This window comes from Mirounga leonina, unplaced genomic scaffold (genome assembly GCF_011800145.1).
Source record: "Mirounga leonina isolate KUSES-001 unplaced genomic scaffold, KU_Mleo_1.0 Mir_174, whole genome shotgun sequence".
Lineage (NCBI taxonomy): Eukaryota > Metazoa > Chordata > Mammalia > Carnivora > Phocidae > Mirounga > Mirounga leonina.
In genome coordinates, this window is record NW_023270451.1 from 73,081,193 (window position 1) to 73,101,505 (window position 20,313).

Below are 20,313 nucleotides of genomic sequence, written 5' to 3' on the forward strand. Positions count from 1 at the left end.
CAAAACTGGCAACCTAGAAAATAGATTGGTTGAGTGAACTCAGCTGACCTGAGAAGCCACAAGCTAAGATTCGGGAAACTGAGATCCAACACAATTTACACCATAGAATCTTCAAGAACACGGAAACTGACAGTGCCAGGTGCCCCTAGAACCAAGGGGAAAATATGCAGAGTGGGGCTATAAACAAATATGACTGAGAAAGCTGTTGTAAGAAGTTAGCTCCCTAGATTCCTTTCCCAACTCCACACCATGGTGCAACCACTTGTCTCCTAAATGGGCAGATATCTGGAGACTTAATCCCTGGAAAGGAAAGAACTCAAAACAGGGATTAAGGGAATAGATGCATAATGAATACAGACTACCAATATAGCTTTGGCAGTCAGACCCTAAGCCTTTAGGCCAGCCTTTGTATGACTCTTCAAGGAACTGACCAGCCCAAGAGAAAAGGCCTAAAGACAGTAGGGGTTCTCCAACACAGAGCCCATCCAGATCTTCCCAAGTTGGCAAGCTTCACGCTTCCAAAACTTCCTATCAGCTTTTTATAGTCTTATTTATGAGCAGATAACCTGAGAAGTCTCTGATATGGAAGATGGAGATCAAAGCAAATAGATAAAACCAACTCTACAAATATAAAACTACAAATATAAAGAATAACATTGTAATAAATCTTCCTAGAAAGAAGAGCAAAAGACAGAGATGGAAAATTGGAAAAAAAAGAAAAGCAGAAGGAAAGTCCAGAAGGTCCGATATTTGAATAACGGGATTTCTAGACAGGGAAAACAGGGAAAATAATAGCAAGAAATGCATTAGTGAAGTAAGAAAATTTCCCAGAACTGAAGGACATGAGTTACTAGATCTTAAAAATCTGTGTGCCCATTGTGTGTAGCACAATGAATTAAAATTGAGCCATACCAAGGAACACCATTGTGAAATTCCAGAACACGGAAGACAATTTTTGTAAGCTTCCAGAGAGGGAGGGAAAAAAAGATTACACATAAAGGATCAGAACGGCTTTGGGCTTTTTAACAGCAATACTAGAAGCAAGAAGACAGTAGACTAATGCCTATAAAGTTCTAAAGAGAAAAAAATATCTACAATTTAGAATCCTGTATCCACTAAACTATCAACTGAGAGTATTTCCAGATATGCAAATTACTAAAATATTTATCTCCCACACACCTTTCTCAAGAAGTTAGTGGGGAATGTCACTCCCACAAAATTGGGAGACTTAAAAAAAAAGAGAGTAGGATGGAACATATAGGAAGATGGGCGGGGCGGGGGGGAAGACCCAAGAAAGGAGTGAGGCGTAAGAAGTAGCGGGAATGGCAGCTGTGCACTAGATTGGAGTCTGGTGACCCAGGAGACACATCCCCAGGGCTGTCGATACTAAGATTCCCACTGCTCTTATGTCAAGACTGCCTGTCAGTTTGGTCCAGGTTCTTTTTGGTACTTATCTGATTTTGACCAAACCTACTGGCATTTCTGTTCTCTCCACCATGCCCCGGAGGGTGAACAGATCAGCCTACTTTAAACACCCCAATCCCACAGGCGATGCTTTGGCACTCCAGAGGACCAGAGGGAAGCAAGGGTGAGCTGAGACACAGAAAACAGAAGACTGCTTCTTCAGACTGTGTCTCTGCCAGACACCCAGGACTGGACTCACATACCAGCCCCGCCATGTGCCCCAACTATGGTGGACTCTGATTTCCAGGATTCACTATGGCATATAAATTACCAGGGAAGCTAAAGCCAACTATGACCCAGAGAAGGTTTTGTTGATCTTCTAAAAGCCTTGATCTAACAGTGACAGTACTGCCCTTTCCTTACCGGCTAGGTTTTGGTTTACAGCACAGCTTTTACAATCCAAACAATGTATTATTCAGGGAGACATACATTAAGCGGCAAGACTCTAAAGAAAAGAAAGGTTAACATGGAAATGGAGATAATGGTTATTTGTAGATGGTGAAAAGAGAGAAGGAAGTGTAAGTGGACACGGGCAGGGAGGGAGTCCTTAAGATAGTGCAGGTTCTATGTTTAACGTGGGTGGTAGGCACATAGGTGTTTATTTTTATGATTTCTTTAAATATTTGTTTTATAGTCTTATGTATGATTCATTGAACAATCACAGCACAGACTGCAAAGTCGAATTTCCCTTCTTTTACAGGAAAAAGCAACATTTTTACTGAAATATCCGTATCTCAGGAATATCCAAGCTCCCGCCCCCAAAAGCCTTGATTACAATTCACTGCTACCTGAATATTATCTGTGTGTTGACCCTTCACTTTGTAGTGCAATGTGAAAATTCAGGAGACTGAAGCCAAGTTCACAGGACAAAGAGAGTCTGAAGTTTTTAGTCCTCTATCGCAGTAACATTTTGATTAAAAAACAAACAAACAAAAACAAACAAATCAAAAAAACCAATTTACTATTCATGTGGTAACATCTATTTGTGGTGACATCTGAGACTATCCTGTTTATGTTTTTCAAAAACCGTGTTGAAATTGTTCTTTGTGCATTTTATTTTTTGTAGTAAATTGAAGTACAAAGTATAGGTAAGGAAAAGAAATCAATCTGAAAGCGCAGAATGCATGATTTAGAAGATCTACTTCATTCATTCGACAATGATTCCACTCCTGGATGTGGCTGAAAAGGTGCAAACTCCAGCTTTGGACTTGTGAATGTAATCCAAGCCAGGAAATGCAAACCATACAGATCTTAGGAATCTGGTAGGGAACACTTCGTTCTGTCCCCCACCCTCTTCTGGTCAGTGGTGTGACCATCTTCCCACTGTGAGGTACTCCCTAGAACGGGTTGGCCACCGAAGATCCGTCTGTGGGATGTCTCCATCAGAGACGTTATGGTCTCCCAATCTCTTTCCCGGCACGGCCCTCACACACGGCACGGCTACATGCACATCACACTGGCCAGTGCCATGAGGCCTCCCGAGCCAACCAACATCTCAGCACACCAACAGCTCATCTGCTCCTTCCTGGCACATAAGGCTTCTCAGCTGGGAAGGTTGGGTCTGCATAATACAATAGCACAGGGAGGTATCTTCTGCCAAAAGCCGAAGGAAGAGCAACTCTCAAGGACAAGGTGGGCTGATCTTCAAAGATGGCCAAGACTGACAATCAGATGAATTCTTTTTCTCACTTCTTCCTCTGTAGCATTTTCCCTAGTGTTGAACACGTAAAATCAACAGAAACATCTGATGACTGCGGTCACAATACAATAAAATGGAAAAACAAAACCAAGAACAACCCAAGGGTCATCATCAAGTTTTCTGTTTTATTTAAGATTTTAGTTTTAATTCTGAAGAAAGAGGTACATTTCCTTGTTTTTAGTTTTAGCGTCAGGTTATAACCAGGTTTCTGTTTTCTTTTCTCCTGTCTTTTCAATACTGCACAAACGTCCAGAAACTACAGGGTTAAGTAAAAGCGGCAGGCAAGGAGGTCAGAGATTTGCTTCTGATGGTGATCAGATGGCCCCAGAGCAGTGCTATCTCAGAGTGCCCTAGTCAGGCGAATTTAAGGTAAAAGAAAAAAAGATTCTGACAGAGGAGAAAGACTGGAGAAATTACTTATATTTCAGCTCTTATGTTATGCATAGGTATTAAATCTGTGAATGCTTTTTTTCTTTAAAACATTTGAATTTACTTTAAATCTAAAGCCAAAAATTTTTTTCTCCTTTTAAAAAAAATCACTTCTCCCCTCCTTATAAACTCTTTAGCAATAGGCCAGTTACTATTACAGATCAATTTGTCTTTCTACCAACTTCCAATAAATTCTTTTGCTTAACGACACAATCAAGTCCTCTCCATCAACTTGCCGAAAGAATTAAAAATTCAATTAAATTAAAAGCATTTTTCCCTGCAATAGTCATAAGCTGAATACAAGATGGATGCCAGGACCACTTCTTTCCCCCATGCACTTAGCAATCTCATTTCAATTAACCTGGTTTTCAAACTTTTGCAGTTGATAATGCATTTACTTGACCTTTCCTAAAGATTAATCGTCATTTTCTGCTAAGCAGATTATGTCATTATTATGCGCGACAGACAGACAGTAATTTTCTAAGTATTGAGACTGCCCTTTGATTTTTTTTTTTCCTCCTTAAAAAAGGCATTTTTAGGAAACATTCAACAGTGTCACTCAAATGCTGATCAAAAGAAACTTTTACAATTAAAAAAAAAAAACCAAAGCTGGTCATGACCCTGTGATCGCATTGCATCTGGGGGTGGGGAGAAAAAAAAATTGATCAGGAACTGGATTCTTCAGAACGTAAGAGATGAGCAGGGAGCGGTGGGTGGGCTGAGAGGGAGAAAACAGGGTGGGACAAATCCTGCATTTTCTAATGGTTTCTCTTCTTTCCCTAATGGCGGTCCAGTGTTGAACTCTGTAGTAAATCTGTGGGGGTTTTGCTGGGGGGTCTGAAGGCTGTCTGAAAGCCTGGGGGTGGGGAGTGGAAGCTGGAAGGATTTGAAGGAGGAGGGTAGGGATTCCAACTGGCTCTGTGCAGGGGGATCTGTGTGCTGAAGGGGGCGCTGTGGTGGGTCTGTGACGGAGCCGCACTGGGGCCGTCCATCTCTGTGAGGGCCTGAAGAGATTTTAGCCAGTGTGGAGGATTGTCGTCTTGAAGAGAGTCTAAACTGTTTCCTGAAGTTGCTGGAATACCTGAGGAGAGAAAAGAAAACAAGAGGGAAAATGGTGAGTCTGGGCAGAAAGAACCAGAAAGCCAGCAAACAGAGAATGTTTCAGGTATGATTAATTTACCCAAAAAGAAACAGAAAAATTACAGTCTTCAAGTCCTTCCAAAGAAGACCTTTTTAACCTTATGTTCTTTTGGCTCCTCCACCCCCAAGGAGGATTCATCGTGACAGAAACCCATGCCTCTTCTTCCACTACATAGACACTGTCCCCCACTGTCACAGAGGCAGAGCTGCAAAACCTAGTCCCCACAGTTGGACGCCATCACTTCCCAATGGCGCTTCTCCTTCTCTGACGAGGATACGTACACAGGAGAGCCTTATAATAGAGAGCTTTATTTTAAAAAGTGGAGTATGTTCCTTTAAAAGGATAAGTCAGATACTTTTGTGCTTTGAGACCTGAAAAATACATGCTGTGAGCACCTCCTTACACCCAACGAACCAACCTAGGCGTCAAGTGTCTCATACAACGAGGCCGACAGAGTCCCCAGGGACTGCATGACCCTGGACAGCGAAACCGGGCACCCCACGCTTGCGGCTTTGCGAAAAGAAGCTTATGTTGAAGAGACCTCTGTTTTTTATCTCATCGGTGCTAAAAACCAAACGGATGGCAGTCAGTGGGGCTGAAGGAGGGAGAAAGTTACCTGTGATGATGGCTGGGTCTGTCCAGCTGCCAGGGCTGTCCCAACTCAGGCTGTCGGTGGTGGCAGGGTTGGATGTTGGTGCACTGTGGTTGGCGTTGGAGGGGGAGGAAGAATTGGGCAGTCCACCAAAGTTGATGTTAATGTTGGGTAGAAGTGCCCTTAGCCCGTCCTGCCATTCCTTCATATTTAAACTCTCTACAGAACTGCTGTTGTCTGGGAGATTTACCAACAAAAAAATGAAAGATAAAAAAAAAAATAAAAAGCTGACGTTAGAAACATATGTTGTTCTTTAGTGGTTAAGCGGGAGAAGAATTATTCTTTCTTTACTGAGCATTAAAGATGGGCTGTCCTAAGCAAGATAAACGTGGTTAGGATTTTGCTCATGAGCTCAGAGCCCCTGAAATCAGTGAGGAAAGACTTGCTCAAGGATCAGGAGAGGGAGCATCTCATCCTTCCTATAGACACTTCACCATCTTGCGCTTGTAAATCAATAATCCAGTTTAAAGACTCCATGCTCCAAAGCACAACTGAGTTCCAGCTACATTATGAAGTTTCAGTCAGTAAGGCATTTAGCCGGCTGAGCTGATTTACTCTATGAAGCCTGCAAAGTTCAATACAGGAGCTCATTTCTGAGCCCGTTAAATGGAAGAAAAGTCATTTTATGAAGAATAAACATAAGCCAATAGAAAAGGAAAAATAATTAAGTTCTTCCTCATGATAAAACTGGTAATGCATTTCAGAGGAGAAAGGCAGGAATGAATAGGCTTTTGAATTTGAAGAGAGTATTTTTCCGTTAGTCATAAAGGCTGAGCAGGCAGAGGCTAAGCTACCTTTCAGATGGGATAATTTCCAGCACAGTCTACCTACTCTATTCCAACAGATCCACCGACCATTTTAAAACTCAAGTCCTGGAGTCCTACAGTCAATTCTCTGGTTCTATTTATGAATAATGTCATATATGACAAGACACTATCAATGTAAAAAGGCTTTTTATAAATTGTGACTGAACTAACTTGATCTACTACCATCCAGAATCCACATGCTCTAATTGGTTGGAGGGGAAAGAGTGAAGCACAGCTACCAGAGTAATTGTTTCATTGGAAACAGGAATGTAGGTCAAACTATCAACCGAGGTTTTTGAGAAGAGCATAGAGAATTGATTAGCAATCACCAATGATGATGATGATGATATTCTATCAGGCAGTCTATGCTATTTGGTGAATTCAGAATTTTCTTTTTATAATTTTGCTTTGCACCAATTACTATTCTATGCCAAATGGTATCATGTTTCAGCAAGTGAAGCATTTAACCCTACTGACCTTATTTATAAAAAGGAAAAAAAAAAAAAACTACAACCAAATCCAACAAAAGTCATCCCTGAATTACTAAGATGAAGAAGAGGCCATCTACGCCATATAGACAAGTCAAGATAAGGGAAAATAAATTCCTCAAACCTTCTTTCCTTTCACAATCAATGCCGTTTCCTAAGACTCATCCTTCTGTCTGCATCCTACTTTACATCCGCACTGAATTGTACAATTTACAAGGCTCTCTCATAGTCAATTATTATTTCATTTGACCCTCATGTTGTGATGCAGGCAGAGCAGAGAGAACCATCTCCATTTAACAGATAAAGAAACACACTCCAGAATAATTTGCTCAAGGTCACATAACTGGTATAGTAAGGACTTGAACCCAGACCTTACCTGAGTTGTTTCTTTTAATAACACCAAGCTCTCTCTCTTGATCTACATGGTACAGACTATTAACTGACTTTTTAATGGGTCAAATACTTAAGGGAAAAGCCAGGGGCCTATAAGACCCATGACTAAAAGGAGGCAAAAAATAAACACAGCAACATTATAGTGTATCTACTGGCCATGATTAGCAGGATAGACAAATATTTTGGCCGAAGGAACAAACTGGACTCTGCAGTCAATTCAGGGGCTGGGGGCGGATTTCTAATCAACAGTGCAATCATCTTCACTCTGGCTCCAACTGTATGCGGTACTAACAAGATCATTTTAGTTTTAAAATACCCTCTATTACAGGAAGATTTGGTGACTATGCCACATTCGAACCTTTAAAGTGGTCAAACTGGGGCGCCTGGGTGGCTCAGTCATTAAGCGTCTGCCTTCGGCTCAGGTCATGATCTCAGGGTCCTGGGATCGAGCCCCACATGGGGCTCCCTGCTCTGCGGGAAGCCTGCTTCTCCCTCTCCCTCTGCTTGTGTTCCCTCTCTCGCTGTGTCTCTCTCTGTCAAATAAATAAAATCTTAAAAAAAATAAAAATATATAAATAAATAAATAGTCAAATTGTCAGACTGTATAACTTAAAATGGTTTTCAATCAACCAGAAACTGAACTCTAAACAAGGAAAGCTTCCCAGGAAGGAAATAAAATCCCCCTGATATAAAAAGATGATGTATAACTACATGGGGAAATTCTGAGGAAGATAAAGCTCTTGAACTAAGTAGCTGAAGTCAGTAAGAAGCTTATGCAGATGATTTGAGCCCCTCTTTTCCACCAAATCGAGAAAAAGAAAATACTCCATAACTCAATAACACCAATTTTCTCCTTACTTTTGCTTTATGTTTAGTGAGTACTGGAACTAAGGAACCCCTAATTTTGCATTAACAGAATAATATTTGCATTTATATAAAGTTTATTTGAAAATTAGTATTGCAATAAAGTCAAAAGACATTTGTGCATGGGTAGGGGATATACAGGAACTTTGCACTTTCCACTCGGTTTTGCTGTAAACTTAAAACGCTCTAAAAAACAAAGCTTTTTTTTAAAAGATGTTTCTCTGATTTTAGACTAATGAAATCAAGCAAGAGTACGCCTGACTCTTGAACAACAGAGATTTAAGCTGCATGGGTCAACTTACGGGCACATTTTTTTTTTTCGATAATACAGTACAGTCCTGTAAATGTATTTTCTCTTCCTTATGATTTCCTTAGTAATATTTTCTTTTCTCTAGCTTAATTTATTGTAACATACATAACATACAAAATATGTGTTAATTGACTATTTATGTTATTGGGTAAGGCATTCCGGCCAACAGTAGGCTATTAGTAGTTAAGGTTTTAGGGAGTCAAAAGTTATACGTGGATTTTTGCCTGCACAGGGGTTTGGTGCCTCTAACCCCAAGTTGTTTAAGGGTCAACTCTATGTTGACCAAAGGAACTCACATATGGCACATGATAACAGAAACAGTGAAAAACTCAGATCATCCCACGTGAACTATAAGATAGCTTGAGAAATAAATTAGCTAGTTTATAATTCTTACAATCTTGTCAAAAAAACAAAGTCATGTACCTAGACATCTTGGGACCCTGAGAGCATGCATGACTGATTTACAGTGAAGCTGCACATGGACTGACTGACATCTTTAGCTCTTGGAATGGGACCACTAATTCCAAGGAGCTTCGAACAAGAAGAGCAATTTTCTTCAGCTTTCTCCACTGTTGCTATGCCAAGTGTTGGCACAAAGAAAGGGCAAATGAAAGGGAATTAACTAACGCCTACCTTCATCAAAACAGCTCTCTTAGTCCAGCCATACTTGAACTCACCTCCTTTACCTCCCCATCCCCCATTGCCTCGGACTCAAATTTGTTCCGGTAATGAGGGCTTCTGGTAATCCATTCCTTGCAATACACAACAGCAGGGGTTATTAGCAGGGGTTATTAGGTACTACTGACATTTTGGACTACATAATTCTTTGTTGGGCGGGGGTCGGGGGGAGCTGTTCTATGCATTACAGGATGTTTAGTAGCATCTCTCGCCTCCACCCATCAGATGCCAGGAGCTCACACACCCCAGTTCTGACAACCAAAAATGTCTCCAGACATTGCCAAGTGATTCCTGGGGGAGCCAAAAATGGTCCCTGGTTGAGAACCACTGACACAAAGGAAGTCGGTTCCTTTGTATCTGGGGCTCTGAAAAATCCCACTTGAATACATATTTCCCTTTAAGATCGTACCAGAACTTTGATCACTGGACTCAACTTGATGCAACTTCATTTCCCTTTCTTGATACAGAACTTCACACTGGGGTGCCATTGAGAATGTACAAGTCAGTAGGTCTAATGGGGAAAATATTGGGCGGAAAATTGCAGATGGCCTTTATAGTCAGCTCTACACTGGTAATTAATACAACCTAAGGCATCTAAGTAAGTCTCTTCATATCCCAGGGCCCTATTTCATAAGTAGGAATAACATCTGCCTTACTCTCTTGTAGGGATAAAATGAGAGAAGAGAAAGCAATCTGAAGCCCATTTATTACTTGATAAATGCCTAATAACAATTTTTTATCAGTATTCAATACTGAATAGACAGTAAACTTTCCAAAAAGCCAAGGCAGAGGACTCCTCACTTGCCAGAAACTGGCTCCGTACAAACAGTCTCCTCCTTGGGAATGTAGGGATAACACCCAGCATCTTCACAGAGGGATTATATAGTTGATCTAAATGATAAGTCTTCTCACCACCAAAATATTGCAAAGACAAATAAGATATGGGAAAGCACCTTAAACTTTCCACAAGCAAAGCACAATGAAAATCAAGTTACTGAACGTATTTTCAATTAGAAATTAGATACTATTTGATTTTTAAAGCATTTAATTAGTTGTAGTATAATACAATCCAGGAAGAACTGTATATTTTTAAAGGACTGCTAATGTTTTAAATGTTTTATAATGTTAAAAAAAACTAATTTTAATTTATAATTTTCAGATATGTACAACAAAATACTATTCTGGGGTCTAAATAATTTGAGGGCAGGAAAGCAGGTCAAGTTGTTTGTAGTAGTTTTATTTTTCAGTATAGAACTCAAAGACATAAAATTTAAAATACCTTCAAGGTTCCAGATACCACATTCTCATATGCCATTGGGTAAGAAGTATCAGTATACTTTCAGTTTCCCTGGACCCCCAGCACACCACAGAGAAGAAATTATGTCTAAAATTCGGCCAGCTTGGCGATTACCTAACACCCAGTCCATAACATGTTGGTCACAGCACACGAAGCAGGTTGACAAATCTGGTTTTTAGCAACAACAGCAACAACAAAAATTATAAAATGTATGTGTAAAGATGGCCAAGATCAAAGTTAAATAAGCAACTGTTTACTGAAGGCATACAGTATGCAAGGAGAACAAACAACTTCAACTTTGTCTCCCGTTCTCAAGGAGTTTAAAGTCGAGACGGTGAGACAATGTAAATACAGGAAAAATTCAACAATGACAGTCTGGACGAGCAACAGAAGAAATGCCACCGGGTTGTATGTGATTAATAAATGCTACAAAGTTTAGTAAAAAGAGAGGCCAGTGAGGCACGCATGTGGAAATGTCTGCGGGGGCGGGGGGGGTGGGGTAAGGACAGGAGCAATCATTCATTCACCGAGTGGCTTTATTTACTTCATAGATAGCTTGAGCCTCAGACATCCACAACACTAGACTTAGACCAACTACTAAGTAGGATGTATAGAGAAAGGCATGTTTTATAAGCAATGGCTCCACAGTTGACCCTGACGGAACATGGGTTTGAACTGCGCGGGTTCACTTACATGTGGATTCTTTTCAGTACAGCACTATGAAATGTATTTCAATATTTAAATATATTTTAATATTTATATTAAACATATTTTCTCTTTTCGGTGCCTCTAACTCCTCACTGTTCAAGGGTCAACTGTATTATAAGATAAAATTAGCTGTATTCTGACATCAAATCTTTGACAGAAAGTCCTGGGGCGCCTGGGTGGCTCAGTCGTTAAGCGTCTGCCTTCGGCTCAGGTCATGATTCCAGGGTCTTGGGATCAAGCCCCACATCGGGCTCCCTGCTCGGCGGGAGGCCTGCTTCTCCCTCTCCCTCTCCTCCTGCTGTGTTCCCTCTCTCACTGTGTCTCTCTCTGTCAAATAAATAAAATCTTTAAAAAAAAAAAAGTCCTAAAGCAGGAAAAAGATGAATAGTTTAGGCAAGAACACAGTATTATAGCAGCTTAAGCGGGTTTCTCTTTCTGTTCCTCAGGTTAACGGCAATGTGTTCATCATTAGGAAATGCAAAACTTTGCTACTGATAGCAAAATTGTGGGAAAACCTGCTCTTTGTAAGTTGTCACTGGTGACAAGCTAATGAGTTTTTCCAGTCTGCATAAAATCTTCACCTGAAGACTGAATTTCAGATTGGTTTCGGACTGCAAAACCATCTCAGGAGCCCCTGGGGAGGATGCGGAGGGGACAGGGCACTAAGACAGCATATCCTCCTCCCATTCTGCTTTCATCTATGTCACATATGAGGGTGCCAGGTAAGACTGCATTCGAAAACCAGTACCTGCTGCTCGGTGTGAAGACAGGAGATCTGTGTGCAATGACAACACGGTGAGAACAAACACACATAAGGGGAACCTGAAAACAAAAGGCCATCCCAAGTATTCGTTTCCTGTAATACAGTCTGTACCACCAGGTCAGGATTTTCTGTCTCCTCTTGGAAGCCTTGCCTCTACCTTCTTTTTGGCACCACCTCTGTAAGGTTTTTTCGTTAGAAACACAGAGGCCTTATTAATTAAACTGGCTAGATGCAGCTAAATTCACGGACCCACCCATTTCTCTCCTTTCATGTTTGCTAGGGACAACTGGTCCACATCCTCAGTCTTAGGCTACTCCATTCTTATCTGCCGTCCCTATGGCAGAGACATCTTCAATTTCAAGTTAAATTCCTATCAGTGCTCAAATCCTTCCCAACTGGGCAGCAGTCATCGAGAGTCCCAAATACACCTAGAAGAGTTTATTCTGCTCTCCAGTTTTTAAGCCTTATCTAATGGTTACTCCTCAAAGCCTCAACTGGCAACCTGATCGTTTTCCAAAAAGCTTTTATCTTCCTTTCCTTTACTGCTGTCCTTTATAGTCAAAGTCAAAGTCAAAGGCTCCCTCCAGTGGCTAGGTTACTTAGGGAAACAAATCTTTCTTGGTACAAGCTGTTGTACATTTGAAATTTAGTTCCCATTATGGTTACTCCTTGCCAGTTACTCTCAAATATTCATGCATTTTTAGAAGGACACACAGTCATCCTATCTCAGGCTCTACCCCTCTCTATGCCACCTCCCTACCCCACCTCACCCTGTTATATATATGATTTCCTATCAGTTTTGGATGAAGTGCATCTCCGTCAGGACAGGATTTTAAAAAACCCTAAACCTTCTCCAAACTTCAATAACATATCTCTGAGCAACTCAAATATAAATGAATTATGCTTGTCCTTATATGTTAAACCAAACTTTAAAGAGCATACAAAATTCCTCCTACCAGAACTTGAAAGCAAGCTTTATTGTATCGGCATGCTGTACTTTTTAGGTGAGGCTCAGAAATAATTTCAATTTATAAACTAAAATTTGCAGGGAAAATGACGATTTTGTGAATAAATTCCTTCAGGTTTATGAAAAAAAATGTTATTCTACTTAAACAAAAAGAAATGACACTAAATTTCTAGGATTATGATTATAAATCAGGACAGGCCAGTACTGCAGATTTACTGGGGCACAAAATGTTAAGGATTTAATAGATTTGAAAGTAGAGATTAAACTAAGTGAAAAATCCTAAGAATGCAAATGAAAAAAAGTTCTGAGAACACAAGGAACTTGAAAAAGAGTAATAATAAAAAACAACCAAAATTTATTACTAATAGAAGCAGAAATGACATAAACAGGGAAAGAGAGGCCGTGAGGCTCAGCTAAATATGGCCTTGGCTTCCTGGACTCTGCCTTTATTTCGTGCTTTTTTCCCTCTCTAGAATGCTTTCCTGCTTTTTTCTAATTCATTTTTATTCACTCTTCCAAAAGTTTAAGTCTTTTCTCTTCCACTCAGATCATTCTAGAACAGTACTTGTGGCCTGAATCACACTCACTGGGCAGCAAACTGCTGTGACCCCACTATGGTTGCTGCTCACCCTTCTCACACCTCTCAACTCTATTGCTCTATTTCAAGGCCTATAAGGGTGTATTTTGTATATCCTTCGGCATGTTGCTGTCTTAGAAACTTGATGTGCCTTAAGATATCTGCTGAATCAAAGATCCAACTTGAGAAGAGCTGAAAAATCACTTTCCCCTAAAAAGCCTGTTTAATTCATATTTGTATAATGCTATGAATCAAATCATTCTCTCCAAAGAGATGCAAATCTTTCTGAAAGCAGGAATCAGCTAGGTTTGGGGGGGCCAAAAGGCTTTTCTGCATGTCAACTGAGGGAAAAGAGCCACTATAATGATATGTTTTCAATAGTGTTTGAGATGCATGTACACTTTTAAAAATCCAATGCACCAAAATTAAATAAGGAATGCTTGGGAGATACTAAATGCTCTTCTGGTATGGACAAAGTCCTACGGGCATAAAGAAGAAAATGAGCTATTCTTCCATTCTGCATGCAGGTAAGTGGTGACTCGAGAAGCTGATATTGAAGAGGACATGGACATTCCATACAGAACAGAGAGCAGCAGATCTAAAATATAGTAGAAGTATTTCAAAATATAAGTAGATGTGTTTTGCACAATGTGTACCTTTTTCTTCTAGAATGTTCCTATAAGTCTGTTTTAGGGGAGAATCAGATCATCCAATGAGAACCAGGAAAACATCCAGCTGTTTGTTTTATGAAGGATCTAAGGAAGTAGAATCTATTTTTTTTTAATGGAAAAATACTTACGGAATGATGTCTATACATAAAGCTATATAGAGAGTGAGGAAAAAGTACACTTAAAAGTTAATGCAAAAGATAAATACATCTCAGAAGCATTACAGACTGGATTAGATGGAACCTGAACCAGAATATAGAAGCAACAGAGCTAAAGGACCAGAGGGGCAAAAATCAAATCTAAGAAATCTATAAAATCTGAAATTGGAAGCACAAAGGAAAGCATTCAAGTGAACACAAAACTGAGCACTATGAACAAAGCATTGTGAGGCAATCCAAAGACAATCAGGGGGGCTTATCATCCAGGGGAGCATATAGAAGTCACTAGAATATGGTTTCACCAAGACAAATGACAAAAGTACACAGACATGGGGGGCTGACAATCACCCTAACATCTCTGAGGTCTGAATTTGCTAGAAGAAGATAAACCTAATAAAACTGACTTCCTGACAGTCTCTCTTTCCCTGGAAACAAGGAGGGAAACGTATTCTGGACTTCTGACCAACAAAGAACTGGTTGGCTGTTGCGAACATAACAGAAGCCCTAAGAGTTTGTGACATTATTTTAGGATTTACAGAATCAAAAAATGGGAATAACTTAGACTGGTGCTCTTGGATAGCAGGCATCCTGGCTATTTCTGCAATTACCACAGTGCACTGCAAATACTTGTTTATGTGTAAGCTTTTCTCTACTAAACTATGAGCTCCTCTAGGAAAGGGGCATTGATTTAATGCTCTTTGTATATCATGAACAGTTCCCAAACCTGGACCTCAACAGGTATTTAATGTTTCCTAAACAAACAGCCCTGAACATCTGCTTCCAGATTTTTGGAGAAAGCAGGTTTCCACAAAACGTTAAAAAAAAAAAAAAGTATGGCTCAGGGTGGTCCCATGGTTATAAGGGACAATGATTCATAGGCTGCAAGAATAAATGATTCTAACAAAGAAAAGAAACTGGGGAGAAATCTAAAGAAACCAGTTGTTACAGAGGTAGAATCACACAGGATTAGAATTGAAAAAAATGCTTAGGAAAAATGGATGGAGATAAAAAACCTACCTGTCTGTAATAAGAATGTCATGATCCTTGAGGACTAAAATCAGAACACGTAATGATCTGAAGCTTGTGGACAATGTTGAAGGCAAGAAAAAGCTAAGTTTGGAATAGGAGAAAATTAGGAAAAGCCCCTGTGCAGCTTGGTGTCATAATGCTAAGCCCCAAGAGAAGGCAGGGCTATGCAGTTCCATCTTCATTTTGCGTCTTTCCATCTTCTTTATGAAAAGAGCACAATCCTCAAACCAGAATGGACAGATTAAGCAATGTGGAGAAGAGAACTGTAAGTCAGTAAAGACGCAAAGACAATAAAAGAACATCCACTCAATTTAAATGAGTTTTAAATCTTTAGGTGCAAAATGAATTAATTCTATTCCAGGGAATTAATCCTCACAGATGTGATCACAAAACCACTGTTAAGATAAGTGCTGGAAAAGGAGAAAATGGCGGACTCTAGAAGCTACATGCTTATAATTAGTTCTTGGGAAAATCTGTAACAGATTAGGAGCTGGATGATTTCCTTAGAAATGAGTGACAGGTTTAGCAAGTCCTGCTGCTCTATTGCTTGCATTTGAGGGCATATTTCATGGAAAATAATATGCAGCATTTTGGCTAGAACCTTAGCTTCCTTCCAATTGAAGTGCACAGGAAGTTAAACTTTAATTCTCTAGTGGAATAGGTAGGTAGTCATGGAGGCAGCTTCTACTGACAACTGTTTTCCACTGGAAATGTCCTCTTTCTTTCTACCATGGTCCCTTTTCCTTTCTTCTTCTGCTACCTGTACAAACTCAAGACTTTGAAACCAGCTACTTTCCCATCCCACTGACACACCAACTCCATAAAACAAATGGAATAGAGGGATCAATGAGAGCCAAAATGCATTTTTATAAAGAAGCAATCATATCAAAATAATTTATTCCTTGGATGGGCTTTCTAGGATATCCTAAGTATAATATATCTTGAGTTGAGCCGTTTCTGGTAAGTCTTCTAATGGTAATCTTTTGGGATAAGATGTAAAGTGTAGCATTGGATAACAGCAGTGTTTAGATGAGTTTTTACAAAACTTAAGGTACTGTGTGTCAGCCTGAAAGTTTCTGTGATACTATTCCATTTACAATTGCACCAAAACCAGTAAGATATCTAGGAATAAACCTACCCAAAGAGGTGAAAAATCTATACCCTGAAAACTATAAAACACCGATGAAAGAAACTGAAGATGACATAAAGAAATGGAAAGATATTCCATGCTCATGACTAGAAGAACAAATATTGTTAAAATGTCTACACTACCCAAAGCAATCTACACATTTAATGTGATTCCTATCAAAATACCAACAGCATTTTTCACAGAGCTAGAACAAACAATCCTAAAATTTGTCTGGAACCACAAAAAAACCCAAATAGCCAAAGCAATCTTGAAAAGCAAAGGTGGAGGCATCACAATTCCGACTTCAAGTTATATTACAAAGCTATAGTAATCAAAACAGCATGGTACTGGCACAAAAATGGACACATAAATCAATGAAACAGAATAGAAAACCCAGAAGTGAACCCACAATTATATGGTCAATTAATCTTTGACAAAGTTGGAATGAATTTCCAGTGGAAAAAGTGTGTTCAATAAATGGTGTTGGGAAAACTGGACAGCAACATACAAAAGAATGAACCTGGACTATATTCTTATACCAAACACAAAAATAAATTCAAAATGGATTAAAGACCTATGAAACCTGAACCCACAAAAATCCTAGAAGAGAGCACAGGCAGTAACTTCTTTGATACCGGCCATAGCAACTTCCTTCTAGATATGTCTCCTGAGGCAAGGGAAACAAAAGCAAAAATAAACTATTGGGACTACATCAAAATAAAAAGCTTCTGCACAGTGAAGGAAAGGATCAACAAAACAAAAAGGCAACCTACAGAATGGGAGAAGATATTTGCAAGTGACATATCTGATAAAGGGTTACTATCCAAAATACATAAGGAACTTATAAAAACTCAACAACCAAAAAACAAATAATCCAATTAAAAAATGGACAGAAGACATGAATAGACATTTTTCCAAAGAAGCCATACAGATGGCCAAGAGACACATGAAAAGATGCTCAACCTCACTCATCATCAGGGAAATGCAAATCAAAACCACAATCAGATACTACCTCACACCTGTCAGAATGGCTAAAATAAAAAACACAAGAAACAACAGGTGTTGGCGAGGAGGTGGAGAAAAAGGAACCTTCTTGCACTGTTGGGGGAATGCAAACTGGTACAACCACTGTGGAAAACAGTATCAAGATTCCTCAAAAAGTTAAAAATAGAACTACCCTATGATCTAGCAATAGCACTGCTGGGTATTTACCCAAAGTTACAAAAACACCAATTCAAAGGGATACATGCGCCCCTATGTTTATAGCAGCATTACCTACAATAGCCAAGATACAGAAGCAGACCAAGTGTACACTGATTGATGATTGGATAAAGAAAATGTGGTATAAATATACAACGGAATATTACCCAGTCATAAAAATGAATGAAATCCTGCCATTTGCAAAATGAAGCTAGAGTATTATGCTAAGTGAAATAAGTCAAAGACAAATACCATACGATTTCACTCATCTGTGGAATTTAAGAAACAAAACAAATGAGCAAAAGGGAAAAAGAGAGAGAGACAAACCAAGAAACAGACTCTTAACTATGGGGAACACACTGATGGTTACCAGAAGGGAGATGGACAGGGGAGATGGGTTGAATGGGTGATGGGGACTAAGGAGTGCACTTGTGATGAGCACAGGGTGATGTATGGAAGTGTTCAATCACTGTATTGTACACCTGAAATAAATATTACACTGTATGTTCAGTGGAATTTAAATAAAATTTAAAAAACAGTAAGTTTCTGTGATACTGCTTCCCTTATCTTTGACTCCATACTTTTTATCAAGCTCAGCAAAACCCACAAAGTTAATTTAAATATGCAAATGGAAGCCAATTCTAGAGATGACAGAATCAGTAATTAAAATTACAGCTATTCAATTAAAAATCATTGAATTCTTCACATAAATGTTAATGTTACCAATAGCATTTATCTATCTCTTTAAAATCATAGTTCTTTCATAAGACAAACTTGTAAGACGGTGATACACAAACGGTATACTCTAACCTCATCAAATCGAAGCACAAAATTTAAGAGGTATATACATTCAGATTTTTAAAAATGTATTAGGAAAGTACAGTATGAAAGAGATCTAACTAACCAGTCACATGTACGAAAAAAGGGTCTAGTGGTTTTACTCAATAGCTTATATCTAATATGACAAATGGGTAATGGAATTTCTAAAATGGTAACATTAAGACTATGTATGTAAATAGATGTGCAATGTTTACATTAGCAATTGTAGGACAATGGGCAAACTGCAAGTGAAACCACTCTGAGCCTCAGGTTCCTCACTTACGAAATGGGGGTAATACCTACGCCCACAGGACATTTTTAAAAAAGGACTCTGTAAACTGTAAAGGAATATACAAATATACAGAATAAGAACAGTTTTAATGAAAAAATAGATCTATTATCTGAACACATCAGGATCATTAAAGTGTGATTTTCTTATATTTTAAGAAAAGCATTCCTTGTCCAATCAAAATACATGTAGAGGAGAACTAGACTACAGGGAGAACTAGAATCCATGCTAAGTGTAAAATGGTTGGAAGGCCTAAGAATGCTTCATCTACCTCTAGAAGTTACCAGACAAGTGGTAACCCGCCTTCACATATTTGACAAGAAGTATAAATGGGAAATAGATTTTGGTTTCACCAAAAGAAAAAGTTCTTTAAGAATTATTAGTTGCCTTTAAAAGACTTTCTGAATTGTGTGTATATGCCTGTTTTAGGGGAAGATGTACACACATTCACACACACATGTATATTCACTTATGTATTTACGTATTTATTTATGGGTATCACAAATGAGAAACTGGAAGTAAGAAAAAAGTGTTATTAGGTGACATTCTAAAAACTGTGAGAGTGCTTTGTGGGGATGGTGTTGAAGAAATAAGTAAACGGCAAGAGCCGAGGTTTCCAGAGTTCAGAGATAAAGAAGACAGAAGAAAAGGTTTGATCATGGAGTGGAATCGACAATGAATGCCACAGTACAACCAAGACGTAAGTTGTAACTCATGTGCAAACGAATCTGAGTAAATGCTTCCAAAGTCTAGATGTAACACAAAGCACACCAGGTTCTGGAGGCCTCCAGAAGTAATCAGACACCAATATCACTCTCTCAACCATTAGCTTTCACTCAGCATTTTCTGAATGTCTACTCTGTATCTTCTTTCCTAAAAGTGATGCTGTTCTGCTTGTTGTTTTTTCTTTAGTGGTTCACTAGAGGCTGGCCATTGTGAACAAAGTCAGTGATAGCTTTTGATTGTTCAGTGCCGATAAAACGCTTTTATGGGGGTATACGTTCCTCTTCGGGCTTGTTTTCATAACCAAAGTATTTTGCTACCTGTGCAGCAAATCCCCATGTGGTTATGTGTCTACTGAAATTCCTAAGATTTCTGATGTTCATAATTTTCTAAATTAAAAGATTTCCAAATTTTCTAAGTTATTAAAAACACCAAACCCAGTTTTTTACTCCCTTTAATTACACAGCTTACTTTTATTTTGACAGTGAAGATCAGTCTCATCTTTTCCTGAAAGATGGCTCCTATCTTATCTTATGGATTTAAATCAAAGTCAGAAAAATTCCCAAAAAAAGACTAAAATTATCCATGTTCTGAAACACGATTTTAATTGACAAATTCTTCATAACCCAGCTCTGAGCTTCATTCTTAGAAAGTATCATTTCAGACATCAAAACAGTAATTTGCTTTATTTCTTAATTTCAGAAAAAAATTTCAGGAAATGAAATAGCTTTCTCATTATTTTATACTAAAAACTAAATCAAACAGATATGCATAGAGTCATGGTGATGTATATGGTAGTAAACATTTCCAACCCAACAGACCAAGCAAGCACACATCTTTAAGAGTTCTTTCTCATTGTACTAGTTACAAACCAAGAGATATTTGTTAACGTTTGGGATTCTTTTACAAATAAGTGTTTGATTTTCAAACCAAGCATATATATTGTTAAATTTAGCTATTTTAGCTATATGAAATGTCTGATTAAAAAAAATAAAAGACTATTTTGCTGTTTCTTCCTCTATACTATTTATACACATACTAGGGGAAATAAAAAACTTTTGT

At 38.8% G+C, this 20,313-nt stretch overlaps 1 protein-coding gene across 6 annotated transcripts in view; it reads right to left on the minus strand.

Moving 5' to 3' along the window:
• Positions 1-3,274: 3,274 nt before the first annotated feature.
• Positions 3,275-20,313, minus strand: part of CNOT4 (CCR4-NOT transcription complex subunit 4) — a 144,968-nt gene continuing 127,929 nt past the window's right edge. For 4 of the 6 annotated variants that reach the window (XM_035021165.1, XM_035021162.1, XM_035021164.1 and 1 more), the window contains 2 exons: positions 5,350-5,562; positions 3,275-4,673 (listed from right to left, as the gene is read on the minus strand). In XM_035021165.1, coding sequence (XP_034877056.1) covers positions 4,372-4,673; positions 5,350-5,562 — 515 coding nt within the window. In that variant the 3' untranslated portion in view covers positions 3,275-4,371. The remainder of the gene's footprint in view (positions 4,674-5,349; positions 5,563-20,313) is intronic. The other 2 variants (XM_035021167.1, XM_035021166.1) reach the window with 1 other exon arrangement.